Source organism: Schistocerca cancellata, chromosome 1 (assembly GCF_023864275.1).
Source record: "Schistocerca cancellata isolate TAMUIC-IGC-003103 chromosome 1, iqSchCanc2.1, whole genome shotgun sequence".
NCBI lineage: Eukaryota > Metazoa > Arthropoda > Insecta > Orthoptera > Acrididae > Schistocerca > Schistocerca cancellata.
The window spans coordinates 842,694,023-842,709,155 of record NC_064626.1 but is presented as its reverse complement, the minus strand read 5'-3'; the positions used below and the strand labels follow the sequence as shown (position 1 = coordinate 842,709,155).

Here is a 15,133-nt window from a genome sequence, read left to right as displayed (position 1 = left end):
GATAACACACCAAGATGCTGTCGTAAATTGTAAAGTGAATGTCAGTTTCCATTGATAGTTTCTCTGATACAATTTTCCACAGGTAACATTTGACCAGATTTGCAACTCATTTAGTATCCATAATAATTAACTGTTTCCTTTCTGATATCACAATGGAGATAAGAGTGAATTTTCTTTGTATGTGTTTATTAATACCATCTGACTTTGTACAGTTTTCAGAGTTTGAAAGTGAGTGGAACCAATTAATGGTTTAAGCTTTCAGAGATGAAATATGAAGAATGTGTTGTTGTTATTGTTGTGGTCTTCAGTCCTGAGACTGGTTTGATGCAGCTCTCCATGCTACTCTATCCTGTGCAAGCTTCTTCATCTCCCACTACTGCAACCTACATCCTTTTGAATCTGCTTGGTGTATTCATCTCTTGGTCTCCCTCTATGATTTTTACCCTCCACGCTGTCCTCTAATGTTAAATTTGTGATCCCTTGATGCCTCAAAACATGTCCTACCAACCGGTCCCTTCTTTTTGTCAAAATGTGCCACAAACTCCTCTTCTCCCCAATTCTATTCAATACCTCCTCATTAGTTATGTGATCTACCCATCTTATCTTCAGCATTCTTCTGTAGCACCACATTTCGAAAGCTTCTATTCTCTTCTTGTCCAAACTATTTATCATCCATGTTTCACTTCCATACATGGCTACACTCCATACAAATACTTTCAGAAACGACTTCCTGACACTTAAATCTATACTCGATGTTAACAAATTTCTCTTCTTCAGAAACGCTTTCCTTCCCATTGCCAGTCTACATTTTATATCCTTTCTACTTCGACCATCATCAGTTGTTTTGCTCCCCAAATAGCAAAACTCCTTTACTGCTGTAAGTGTCTCATTTCCTAATCTAATTCCCTCAGCATCACCCGACTTAATTCGACTACATTCCATTATCCTCGTTTTGCTTTTGTTGATGTTCATCTTATACCCTCCTTTCATGACACTGTCCATTCCATTCAACTGCTCTTCCAAGTCCTTTGCTGTCTCTGACAGAATTACAATGTCATCGGCGAACCTCAAAGTTTTTATTTCTTCTCTATGATTTTTAATACCTACTCTGAATTTTTCTTTTGTTTCCTTTACTGCTTGCTCAATATACAGATTGAATAACATCGGGGACAGGCTACAACCCTGTCTCACTCCCTTCCCAACCACTGCTTCCCTTTCATCCCCTCGACTCTTATAACTGCCATCTGGTTTCTGTACAAATTGTAAATAGCCTTTCGCTCCCTGTATTTTACCCCTGCCACCTTCAGAATTTGAAAGAGAGTATTCCAGTTAACATTGTCAAAAGCTTTCTCTAAGTCTACAAATGCTAGAAACGCAGGTTTGCCTTTTCTTAATCTTTCTTCTAAGATAAGTCGTAAGGTTAGTATTGCCTCACGTGTTCCAACATTTCTGCGGAATCCAAACTGATCTTCCCCGAGGTCGGCTTCTACCAGTTTTTCCATTCGTCTGTAAAGAATTTGCGTTAGTATTTTGCAGCTGTGACTTATTAAACTGATAGTTCGGTAATTTTCACATCTGTCAACACCTGCTTTCTTTGGGATTGGAATTATTATATTCTTCTTGAAGTCTGAGGGTATTTCGCCTGTCTCATATATCTTGCTCACCAGATGGTAGAGTTTTGTCAGGACTGGCTCTCCCAAGGCCGTCTGTAGTTCCAATGGAATGTTGTCTACTCCCAGGGCCTTGTTTCGACTTGGGTCTTTCAGTGCTCTGTCAAACTCTTCACGCAGTATCTTATCTCCCATTTCGTCTTCATCTTCATCCTCTTCCATTTCCATAATATTGGCCTCAAGTACATCGCCCTTGTATAAACACTCTATATACTACTTCCACCTTTCCGCCTTCCCTTCTTTGCTTAGAACTGGGTTTCCATCTGAGCTCTTGATATTCATACAAGTGGTTCTCTTCTCTCCAAAGGTCTCTTTAATTTTCCTGTAGGCAGTATCTATCTTACCCCTAGTGAGATAAGCCTCCACATCCTTACATTTGTCCTCTAGCCATCCCTGCTTAGCCATTTTGCGCTTCCTGTCGATCTCATTTTTGAGACGTTTGTATTCCTTTTTGCCTGCTTCATTTACTGTATTTTTATATTTTCTCCTTTCATCAATTAAATTCAATATTTCTTCTGTTACCCAAGGATTTCTATTAGCCCTCATCTTTTAACCTACTTGATCCTCTGCTGCCTTCACTACTTCATCCCTCAGAGCTACCCATTCTTCTTCTACTGTATTTCTTTCCCCCATTCCTGTCAATTGTTCCCTTATGCCCTCCCTGAAACTCTGTACAACCTCTGGTTTAGTCAGTTTATCCAGGTCCCATCTCCTTAAATTCCCACCTTTTTGCAGTTTCTTCAGTTTTAATCTACAGTTCATAACCAATAGATTGTGGTCAGAGTCCACATCTGCCCGTGGAAATGTCTTACAATTTAAAACCTGATTCCTAAATCTCTGTCTTACCATTATATAATCTATCTGATACCTTTTAGTATCTCCAGGATTCTTCCATGCATACAACCTTCTTTTATGATTCTTGAACCAAGTATTAGCTATGATTAAGTTATGCTCTGTGCAAAATTCTACCAGACGGCTTCCTCTTTCATTTCTTCCCCCCAGTCCATATTCACCTACTATGTTTCCTTCTCTCCCTTTTCCTACTGACGAATTCCAGTCACCCATGACTATTAAATTTTTGTCTCCCGTCACTACCTGAATAATTTCTTTTATCTCATCATACATTTCATCAATTTCTTCATCATCTGCAGAGCTAGTTGGCATATAAACTTGTACTACTGTAGTAGGCGTGGGCTTTGTGTCTATCTTGGCCACAATAATGCATTCACTATGCTGTTTGTAGTAGCTTACCCACACTCCTATTTTTTTATTCATTATTAAACCTACTCCTGCATTACCACTATTTGATTTTGTATTTATAACCCTGTATTCACCTGACCAAAAGTCTTGGTCCTCCTGCCACCGAACTTCACTAATTCCCACTATATCTAACTTTAACCTATCCATTTCCCTTTTTAAATTTTCTAACCTACCTGCCTGATTAAGGGATCTGACATTCCACGCTCCGATCCGTAGAACGCCAGTTTTCTTTCTCCTGATAACGACGTCCTCCTGAGTAGCCCCCGCCCGGAGAGCCAAATGGGGGACTATTTTACCTCCGGAATATTTTACCCAAGAGGACGCCATCATCATTTAATCATACAGTAAAGCTGCATGCCCTCGAGGAAAAATTACGGCTGTAGTTTCCCTTTGCTTTCAGCTGTTCGCAGTACCACCACAATAAGGCCGTTTTGGTTAATGTTACAAGGCCAGATCAGTCAATCATCCAGACTGTTGCCCCTTGAACTACTGAAAAGGCTGCTGCCCCTCTTCAGGAACCACACATTTGTCTGGCCTCTCAACAGATACCCCTCCATTGTGGTTGCACCTACGGTACGGCCATCTGTATTGCTGAGGCACGCAAGCCTCCCCACCAATGGCAAGGTCCATGGTTCATGGGAGGGGGGGGGGGGGGGGCGGCAAGGATGTGATATACAATTGAAATAACCTACTGCTCTGGAAGGGCTAAGTGTGTGTTGTTGGTTAATTTCTTGGACATTCATTCAAATGATTTTGACATTTGGTTATATCAAGAAGGCCCTTCCACACAGCATAGCCACCCATGGTCGTAGCATTTGCAGCAATGAGCGGTCCCTCACGAAATATACCAAGGGTCTCACTGAAGCCTTCAGTCAGTTATTATACTCCCAACCTTGTGCAAAAACAAATCTCCCGTGCCTTATCTTTTCGGTCTCCCATCACCTTCCAAAGTCATCATGGCCATCTATAATAATCCTTCATAAACACCCAGAATCCAAAACTGATCACCTGTTTCGGTTTCATTGATGACGTCTTTGCAATCTGGATCGAGGGTGAGGACACCCTATCCACATTCCTCCAGAACCTCAATTTGCTTCACCTGGTCCTACTCGACCCAACAAGCCTTCTTCCTAGATGTTGACCTCCACCTCAAAGTGGCTACATCAGTACCTGCATCCCTATCAGACACACTAACCACCAGCAATGCCTCCACTTTAACGTCTGCCACTCATTCCATACCAAGAAGTCACTTCCATACAGTCTAGCCATCCTTGGTCATCACATCTGCAGTGTCGAGTGGTCCTTATTGAAATATACCAAGGGTCTCACTGAAGCTTTCACAGACCATAATTATCCTCCCAACCTTGTACAAAAACTGATCTCCTGTGCCTTATCTTTTCAGTGTCTCACCACCTCCCAAAGTCCCACCATCCGGCCACATCGGAGCATTCCCCTCGTAACTCAGTACCACCCAGGACTGAATCACATCCTCCACCAGGGTTTCGACTACTTCTCATCGTGCCCTGAAATGAGAAATATCCTGTCCACAATCCTTCCCATCCCTCCCACAGTGGTATTCTGCTGACCACCAAACCTACACAATATACTCGTCTATCACTAAACAACGCCTGTGCCCAACCTCTTACCTCATGGCTCATATCCCTGTAATAGACCTAGATGCAAGACCTGTCCCATACATCCTCCGGCCACCACCTACTTCAGTCCGGTCACAAACATCACCTATCCCATCAAACGCAGGGCTACCTGTGAAACCATTTGTGTGATCTACATGGTAAGCTGCAACTACTGTGCTGCATTCTGTGTTGGCATGACAACCAGCAAGCTGTCTATCCGCATAAATGGCCACAAACACACTGTGGCCAAGGAACGAGTGGACCACCCTGTTGCTGAGCACGCTGCCAAACATGACATCCTTCATTTCAGTGACTGCTTCACAGTCTGTGACATATGGATCCTTCCCACTAACACTAACTTTTATGATGTAATGAATTCTGAAACTATTTGAAAATGTTTTGGCTGTAAGTGAATGGAACATATATAGAGTTCAGTATGAACCAACAAATCAACTCAACAGGATAACATTAATTTCATGATGTTATTTAAAACATTTATTTTACATGCTTGCATTTTACCGTACTTCACACAGATCTCATTTGCTGCATGACATTGCTGTTGTCGTCTCTACCTGTATTTTGTGAAAGAAGTTAGTTATAGAGTCCAGTATGCCACATACCCCCGGCAGCTATGAAATTCGCCATTGCTGTTGAGTATGCTGTCTAAGAAGTTAATGTAAGACATTTGTGCCATTTTCCTGTTGCTGGCCCACAATGATTCTCAAAATGTTTGTCAGATACATTCCCTGCTCTGTAGTTGACAATCATTTTAGTGAAGTGAATGTAGTGATTTGTTAAGAATGGGCGATTAGGGTTCATCTGATAACTGTAACTATTTTTTTGGTGCCAACATAGCATAGAATATTAAAAAGAATTACATAAATATTATAATAATATGAAAATAATGTATTATCAAGGAATCAAAAAGAAAATACTACTAATTTACAGTAATGTCATAGAAGCAGCTGACAAATTGAAGAAACGTAGTGGAACAGCACTAAATGAGCCCCTCCCTTTAGGTGCCATTTGCTTAATGAGCAAAACAAATTGTAAAAAAATTATATAATGAGTGGCATAATGAGTGACGACAATTACTGAGATGGCCAGCCGTTCTCACATGGCGGGGGAAATGTTCAACAGTATGAACACCTTTCATTGTTGTCAGTGGTATATCAACGATGTCTTTAGTACATCCTGCAGTCTATGTTTAGTGCTGTTTCTACCAGCTTAGTGCAGCTTGTGATCACACATTTTTCTAAACTTTTTGTGTTTTTTGTGTGCAAATTTTAATAACCTTCATAGAAATGTCCTTGGTGATAAAGCTGCAAGAAGATGACCATAAGAGAAAAAAGACCTTAGAATGAAATGAAAAATCATTAAAAAATGCGAACATGGTGCAAGCCTTGCATGATTTAGCATGCACATACAATCGATTTGCATCATCTATTTGCATTATCCTCAAGAACAAGACAAGATTAAGGAGATACATGCTTCAAAAAAGGAAGTGACAAGAGCATCTAAACAATGGTTTTATATCCTGGATGATGTCAAAAGGCTGCTCCTTATATGGATAAATGAAAAGCAACTGCAAGACGACACTATAAACAAGAACATAATTTGTGAGAAGGCGAGAATGATTTTTGCCAACCTTCTTAAGAAGACGCCAGGATCTTTAGTGGCCAAAGAAGTGTTTAAAGGAAGCCATGGGTGGTTTGAGAAGTTTAAGAGAAGAACCAGCATCCACAGCAAAGCAGCCAGCACCAACACAAAGGCAGCAGAGAACTTCATCAGCAACTTCAAGATGCCTCCAGATTCTGGGGGTTATCTGCTGCAACAGGTTTTTCATTGTGACAAAATGGGTCTATTCTGGAAAAAGATGTCGAAGTGCACCTTTATAACAGCAGAGGAGAGTGTATTGCCAGGTCACAAGCCAATGAAAGACTGTCTCACACTGCTATTCTGTGCCATTGCAAGTGGCAGTTTGAAAATGAAACTGCTGCTTGTTTACCATTTAGAAACTCTACAAGCCATCAAGAAGTGTAAAGTCCAGAAGAGCAGGTTAAATGTGTTGTGGAGGACCAGCAACAAGGCTTGGCCAACATGTGATCTCTCTTGTGGTTGGATCAATGAAGTGTTTGATACTTTGCTGAAAAAGTATTTACTTGGGATGAAGCTGCCACTCCATGTCTTGCTTATTATGAACAATGATCCTGCCCATTCCGCAGGCCTATGAGATCACCTCCTTGAAGAATTCAACAAGATCCAATTTCTGCCTCCCAGCACCACTCTGTTACTCTAGTGTATGGACCATGTGATTATTTCTAACTTTAAGCAGATCTACATTAAGCACTCTTTGGGCATTGCTTTGAATTGACTGATGCTACCATTCTCACTCTCAGAGAGTACTGGAAATGTCACTTAACATTGTTGCCTGCATCAAAATTGAAAAGGCTTGAGAAGGGAGTAGCAAGATAACTGTCACTTCTGCTTGGAAGAAGATTTGGCTGGGGTGTGGTGTTGAATGTGACTCTGAGGAATTTGAGTCAGTATGTGTGGAGCCTGTAATCAGTGAGATTGTGTCTTTGATTGAGAGATTGGGACTAGAAGTCGATAACAATGATATTGATGAGCTTGTGGGAGATCACAGCAAAGAAATGACCACAGAAGAGCTTATGGAGTTGCAGTTGTTTCACAGCAGGAAGTTGTAGAGAGTAGTCTTTCAGAGGATGTTGAGGAGGAGGCAGTAAGAGCAAAGCAGCAATCTTCTGGCGCATTAAGAGAAATGCTGAAAGCATGGGAATCGGTTATATCGTACATTGAAAATCATCATCCCAATAAAGCAGTGGCTGTGTGCGCTACAAATTTATTGGACAGTAATGCTGTGTTGTATTTCTGGCCAGTGTTGAAACTTGAGCAAAACAAATTACTGCAGATAGCTTCCAGAATTAGTTATGTATCGCAAATAATAAAGTACATAATACTGCATGTATAATTTTCTTTGAATAAATGGCATGAATAATATAAAACTTTTAGTACTTTTCTGCATGGAACACATTATTGTATTTTACATTAATTTGTATGGGATCCATTGTTTTGCTTAACAAATGTTTCACACTACAAGTAAGATTATAGAATGAATTATGTTCGCTATGTGAGGTTTCACTATATTGGGTTGGAAAAAGAGAAATAAATGGAATGTAAAAATTGTCTGGAATGCTTTTGTCAAATTAAATACAGTTTTTGGAATAAAGTTTCCGATTTATCTGAAATGTAATGTTTGCAGCTTGTGTATACTACCAGCTTTTATTCAAGGCAGTGAGATATGGACTTTCAGTATAGAAACTCTTAAAAGAATTTAGGTGTTTTTGAGAAATGGAGATATGCATAATGGACATTTTTAAGAGTGGCAAGAAAATAATAAAAAACGTGTAAGGAAAGTGACGAGAGTGGGAAGCTTAATTAGCTTGGAATGAAATGGTGTCGAAGGGGGCAAGACATATAGCTAGGTGTCTAGATGGTCTGTGGGCCAAATAAATACTTCGTTGAACTCATAAAGGGAAGAAAAGTTGGAGAAAACGAGGTAACGGTAGGTTTGTAGATGCCAATGGAGAACATGCACGTGCAATGTTGTTGTTGCTGTTCTCATGCTAGTATGTTGTGTTGTTGTTTTCCTGCTCATAGGTTGTGTGTAAGTCTCTTAACTACTGCAGCTTACATCCATATGAACCTATTTACTGTAGCGTAGCCCTGGGCTCAGACAACCAACCCCCCTCCCCTCCCCCAAAATCTCCCCTCTGTTACAAAATTAACTTTTGCTTCCTGCCCCAGGATGTGCCCTATCAACCTACGCCTCTTTTAGCCAAGTTAGGGCATAAAGTTCTTTTTTACATCTCAGTTCTGTACACTTTCGTTAGTCAGTTGGTATTCCCACTTGATTGCCTGCATTTTTCAGAAGCACCTCATTTTAAAAGCTTCCTTTCTCTTCTTGTGTATACTTTTTGTTGTCAGTGTTTCACTTCAAAAGAAGGCTATTGTCAAGACACCTACTTTCAGGAAAGGTTTTCTTGCTGTTGCCACTCTGCATTTTATTTCTTCTTTACTGGTCCCACTATCACTTATATTGCTGCCAAATAGCAAAATTAATGTACTACTTCTGATGTCTCATTTCCACAGTGTCATTTGTTTTAGTACTATTACATTCCATTATCCTTGTTTTGCATTTGTTGATACTGTCATCTTATATCCTTTTTTTCAAGACACTATCCATTCCATTCAACTGCTCTTCCAAGTCCTTTGCCACATCTGACAGAATTATGTCATATGCAGACCCATTTCTTTTCCTTGAACCTAAATTTCCTCACAAATTTCTCCTTGGTTTCCTTCCCAGCTTACTCAGTGTACTTATTGAATAGGATTGGGGATATACTATAACCCTGTCTCAGTCTTCTCTGTTACGGACTCCCTTTCATGTCTATTGACACTTCCCTCCCAGCCAACAGTGCTTGTCATAGGAACTTTCAGGACGGGCAGGAGGGTTTGCGTGCCTCAGTGACGCTGTGGGCTATAGCACCAGTAGCATAACTATTGGCATGGCTATCAAAGTCAGAAAGGCCACAACTTGAGGGGCTTGACAAAGAGAGTACATCAACTTGCGGAAGGGTAGGATGTGTTTATCCCAAGTAGCTTCACCAGCAGTGGCAGGGTATGGTGAGAACAGAGGTAACCTTTGAGAAAGTCTCCCTTTTCTATAATTACAAGGCACTAGATGGTATTGCTAGGTCTTTAAAAAGTGTTAAAAGACTTCATAATGGAACACTTCTAGTTGAAACTGCCACATCACACCAAGTATTTAAGATTCTGGGAACAAGGCCTTAGGCAACTACCCTGTTGTAGCTGAGTTGCTGGTTAAACCTGTTCTGATACAGGAGCTACATGAAGAATGGAAACACTTGGGTGTCACAGTAGAGCAGAACTATACGAGTAGTCAGTGGCATGTTGGAGAAGATGCAACATTTATTCTAACCTTCAACACTCCAGAATTACCTGAACATATTCCTGTGGGCTTTATCCATCATAAGGTCTGACTGTTTTTTCCTAACCTGATGCAATGCTCCAATTTGGTCATACCACTATGACATGTAAGGGAGGTTTCATGTGGAAATTGTAGAGGCTCATCTCACAAACCGGACAACTTTTGTATACTTGCTCTGAAATGTATACCCACCAGGGGCTGATATCTCTTTTGTGAATATGTGTCTGGCCATAACGGGGCGCTGCAAGTCTGTCGTTCTATTATTCTTTTTTTCTTATTCGCCTTTCCATTAGATGGTCTGCTTGGTGTTGATTGTGCTTGGCTGTGGTTTGAGAGTTTTGATACCTGTTTTCTTCCCTTCTGGCAGTCTATAACTTCTTGTTCTTAACTGTATGAACCCCTTGTTGTGTTTGACTTGCAACTCCTTTTCCAAATATTATAGAAGTGTGGATTCTGCAGCAAAGGTTGCCCAGTGTGGTGTATATTCCATCTTTTGTGACTTTCTCTCTTCGCATCCTCCCTTTGTTGTAAAGGTATTACACCCTACACAAAAAACCCAGCACAGTAGCCACTTTGTTTGGGGCGGGGGGCCTCAGTTCGTCAAGTACCTTCACAGTGGTAGCCCCCTGACGATGCAGAGATCACACTGTTGGTGCCTGAGCTAGAAACTTCCCACACAAGCCAAGGAGTGTGTGCCATAATGGCTGGCAACAAGGTCTCTTTACAATGGTTTACTGGCCAGGTAACTGCTGCTTTGGGTGGGTAGTGTCTGTGGGGAGAGCTCCTGATCAGATGGGACTGAGTGGTACCTGAGTGGTACCATAGTGGAAGACTCACATGTGAAGCAAATTAAACTTCCCCTGGTGGTCGCAAGCTCTCAGCAGTCTCTTCAAATAGGAAGGACTTTTACAATGCAGAGAGATAGAACACCACGACATTTCTTTCCCTGGTTACAACGTGGAAAGTAGGACAAGCCAGACATCTGGAAGTTAAACATTTCACCCAATGCTTGGTATGTACTGGGACTGGCGGGGATATGTTTACTGCAATGAAACCATTAATTCTTCTTCTTCTTCTTCTTCTTCTTCTTCTTGTTTCAAAAACATTGAAGACAAATTTGGTGAAATTGAGTCTTTGCGAAAATGGTTCATCAATAATTAAAATTTCCTCTGCTGCCCAAACTACAGCTCTTAAGATATGTGATCTTGTAGGTGATGTGCCTGTGACCATTGCCCCACACATATCTTTGAACGTGGTTCAAGGATTCATCTTCCACAGAATTCTTACCCTCCAAACAGATGAGGTGCTGTGGATTAGTCTACAATGGTGAGGCATACATTTTATCAGATGTTTACAAAAAAAAGGCCCAAGGATAATCGTAGAGATACAGGCGCCTTTATCTTATCCTTTGAAGGGAATCTCCTTCTGAAAAAAGTTAATGTCACAGGGTACATGTGTGATGTGGAACTGTATATCCCACTGCATATGAAGTGCTTCTTTGCGCATATGTCAACCCGCTGCACGGTGGACCCAAAATGCAGCAACTGCGGACAATCACACTATGAAGGTAGTTCGTGTGAACACCCTCCCTTGTGTGTCAACAGTGCAGAACATCACCCTCAATGTTTGCCACTTTGCTCAGTTTTCAAGAACAAACTGAAGATCCGGGAGTACAAATTTATTGACTGGCTGTCGTTTACTGAGGCATGGAAGATATATGAATGCCTACATCGTGTGGATAAGACAGTAAAGTTATGCTAACATCATGACAACAATCGCCCCCCCCCCCTCCCGCTTATATCTATGCTCAATGCAAATAGCCACTTGAATAAACCTTGCCCAGCAAAGATTATGAAGAAGAACGTTCAGGACAAGGTTCCTCCGGTACCTTCGGAGGTGCCAATACCCCCCACACAGATGAATTCTGAGCTGACACTTGTGGGTGTGGTTCTATCCTCACTGTTGTTGCTCCCAAGGGAGCAATTGGAGGGGTCTGTACAGATGACGCCAGTGAGTGGTTTCCCCTTAATACCTTTTTCAAGGCAATAGCAGCGTGGGTGCAAATGACCTCAGCGATTACCGTATGTGACATTTACCTACCTCCAGGTGGACCACTTACTTTTGTCGAATTGACCACATTAATCCAACAACTTTCCTCATTCTTCTCCAACTTGGGGACTTCAGTACACACCACTCCCCTGTGTGGAGTACCACTTTGTGTGGTACGGGCTTCCTAAATGACCAGCTTCACACAGATAATGATCTGTGCAGCATCAGTGGTGGTTCTTCAGGGCTGCCCTTGGTGTCTTCTGGTATTGGTCTAATGATTTCTCCCTTTAATCTTCTGGCTTCGCTATATTGTTCACTAAATGATGAACTTTGTGACAGTGATCACTTTCCAGTGATACTGTCATTTCCTTGCTATTGCGAGACAGACCAACTACTCTATTAGGCACTTCAAAAAGCCAGCTGGCCTTTGCATGCGCATGCTGTTTCATTCGCCACCCCTCTGACTGTATTGATGAGCTTATGCAAGGCATCTCAAACACAATCATCCATGCTGATGTAACTGCTATTCTTCATTCTGCAGCAGCACCCCCACCACCACCACCACACCACCAACACCACCATTGACGAGCACTATATTTGACCAAAGACATTGGAGGAGCTATTCACGATTGCTGACGAGCTCTGTAACGATTCAAACGACATCCTTCTTAGACCGACCTTATCACTTTTAAGCAACCAATTGCTGTAGGATGGAATGCTGGGAGTATGTGAATTCAGGAATAGTATAGGCAAGTGAGAGGTTTTGATTTGTTGGAGGATTTCGGTAAATAGCAAAGCACCTGATGAAAAGAAATTGTATAAAAGATACTCGGTTGCTGCGAGACTGCTGCTTTGTTGTTTTGGTTCTTATTAAGATGGCCTGACCAAAGTGATCAAAAGAATTTTGAGATATGTTGCTCATTACAATACAATAGTGTAGTCCTTGTGAAAGCATAACTGAAACACCTGAGAACTTGATGTGAATCATAGGAAGAGGGTAGACACCCTAAACCAATACTGTTTAAGTGGAGACTGTAAAAAAACCAATGCATTTTTCTTTGTTTGAACATCATATTTTTATACTTGGAAGAATATATCACCATTCTAACAATAGAGCTATGTTGGAATTTGCTGTCCAGTGGTCATTTTGACAGAAAAAGCTAGAGTAGAGCACGTGGGATTTTGAGAAAGACTGGACCATATCTAAATTATACAGGGTGAGTCAGAAATGTATTTACAACTTTGGAATTATATAGAAATGTATTGAGATAACTATAGAATTGTAGCAAACAACCTCAAGTTTCACATAAAAGTGTCAAGTGTCATATTTGTTTGATGTGACTACCATTTGTGAAGCAACAAACATCCCGCTGGTTATTGATTTCTTCCCACAGTCATTGCAGCAAATCAGGTGTAACTTGTGCAACAGCTATGGAGATTCGATTTTTCAGGTCAGCTAAATTGTTTGGTAGTGAAGGAACATAACACACGGTCATTGATGGAACCCCAGGTAAAGAATAAAACAAATACAGATAGTGGGCACACTCCGCATAGCCATTTTAACTGTGCACTACACTGGTGCTCCTGGTGGCAGAATGGGGTACTGTTGTACTATGTGAATCAAACTTGAGGTGGTTTACTACAAAATGACACAGTACTAATTCTAAAGTTATCTCAATAAATTTGTATATCATTCTGAAGTTGTAAAGTCCTTTTTGACTCACCCCGTACATTTTCACTGCAAGAAGTTTTGAAGCAAATACCCTGTATTGGCAATGTACCCAAGCATTTACAGCTCCACAGAATTTGCTCTTTTACCAACACAGAAGCTGTGGGTTTATGGGTTTACTCTTTTTCATCAGCCTTTTTTTTGTTTTATTCATTAACTCCATCCATTGATGTTTAGATTCAGGTGGAAGGCATGGCACGCGGACCATATGTCGGGAAGACAGGGCTCTTTAGTGTTACCAGCTTTTGCCTTCTGCATTTTTTCATTGTTTGTCTCTGCCATTCATTTGCAATCTGGTTATTAATTTTAAATTATCACTTATTTGGCAAGTGCCTTTTCTTGGAGTGTATAAAGACAAATTAGAATCTTAATTAAAACATTTGTCTGCAGACAACTTCTTTAATGGGCTGCTGCCTGCAAAGTGGCACACCCATGCACTAAAAACAGGAATGCAAAGTGCAAATTAATTTCATTATTTGGATGCCATCTTCCAAATGCTGCTCACAAAGTTTCATATGTAACCTTAATTAGTTCCTTACTGCATAAATATGAACTGTGTAGCTTTCATTTCATATGGGTGAAATATGAATTGCATAATTATTGTCTTTCTGATACATTTTTTAAAAATTTTGTGGTAAGTCCATGTTCAGTGTTATGAAAATTATGTATTTCAACTTTGTTGTAGCATTGTCGATGCACTTTCACTTTATTAGTTTTATCGTTATGAAAATGCTAGTGGGGAAAAAATTATCAAATTTAAATGTTTTGTCAGATGTGGAATTTGCTGAGGTTCCCAAAAGTTTTGTATGTTTTATTGATATATATTATTTAAACCTCATATAAGCAAGTTGTGAAAAATCACAGATTCAAAAAAAATGGTAAAATTTTCTCTGCTGTTACAAAGAGTTTAATTTTTTACTGCTAAGGCTGACTTTTTTATCCATTGCATCTTATCCATTGTTGTATTCCAGGAAGCGATAAAAGAGAAGAAAGATGGATTGGATTAATATTACCAGATGCTTGAAATGCTGTACACAGCATGTCTAGTGACACATAATTTTATCATCTTCATTAGATCAGTTAATGTTCCTTATTGTTCTCAATGTATATATTTGACACTCTCAATGGTATGGATGTACAAAGAAAACTAGTATTATTTCCTTCCAGTCCATTTTATTCATACTTCTAGAATAATATTAAGATGGTGGAATGAAATGTTTGTTTTGTAAAACCTATTTTGTATAATAAAACTGTGTGAGAAGTATTTATGTTGCCCAGTAATTTTATTACTCTCCTCTATAAATATTCTTTCAGTATTTTCTATCCAGCAATTTATGCAATATTCAGAATGGAGAATCTTGATCCTGTTGCCACTGCATATTTAATTACATATGGTGTGGGCAAAATTATTTAAATCTGTGGCTTGTGTAATGTAAACCTATAAAATACTTAAGGAATAAAGGATACCTCTTGCCAAAAAGAAGAGGCATTGAGTCATTGGCAGGCACACACAGGAAAGAAAGCAAACTTGTTAGCTTTTGGAATGAATATTTACAAACACACACACACACACACACACACACACACACACACACACACACACACACACACACACACGAACATACCTCCCCTAAATCAGTCTCTCTCTCTCTCTCTCTCTCTCTCTCTCTCTCTCTCTCTCTCCCTCCCCTCCTGTGCTCTTACATTGTGCTTGCTCGATGCACAATACCAGGCTTGCAGATCAACAAGTGGTCGGGGG

At 40.4% G+C, this 15,133-nt stretch overlaps 1 protein-coding gene across 1 annotated transcript in view; it reads left to right on the top strand.

The window, feature by feature from the left end:
* LOC126188909 (DNA-directed RNA polymerase II subunit RPB11) overlaps positions 1 to 14,638 on the top strand; it is a 36,792-nt gene extending 22,154 nt beyond the window's left edge. The window contains exon 4 of the mRNA XM_049930609.1: positions 14,346 to 14,638. Within this exon, the coding sequence (XP_049786566.1) occupies positions 14,346 to 14,381 (36 nt within the window). The 3' untranslated portion in view covers positions 14,382 to 14,638. The remainder of the gene's footprint in view (positions 1 to 14,345) is intronic.
* Positions 14,639 to 15,133: the final 495 nt, after the last annotated feature.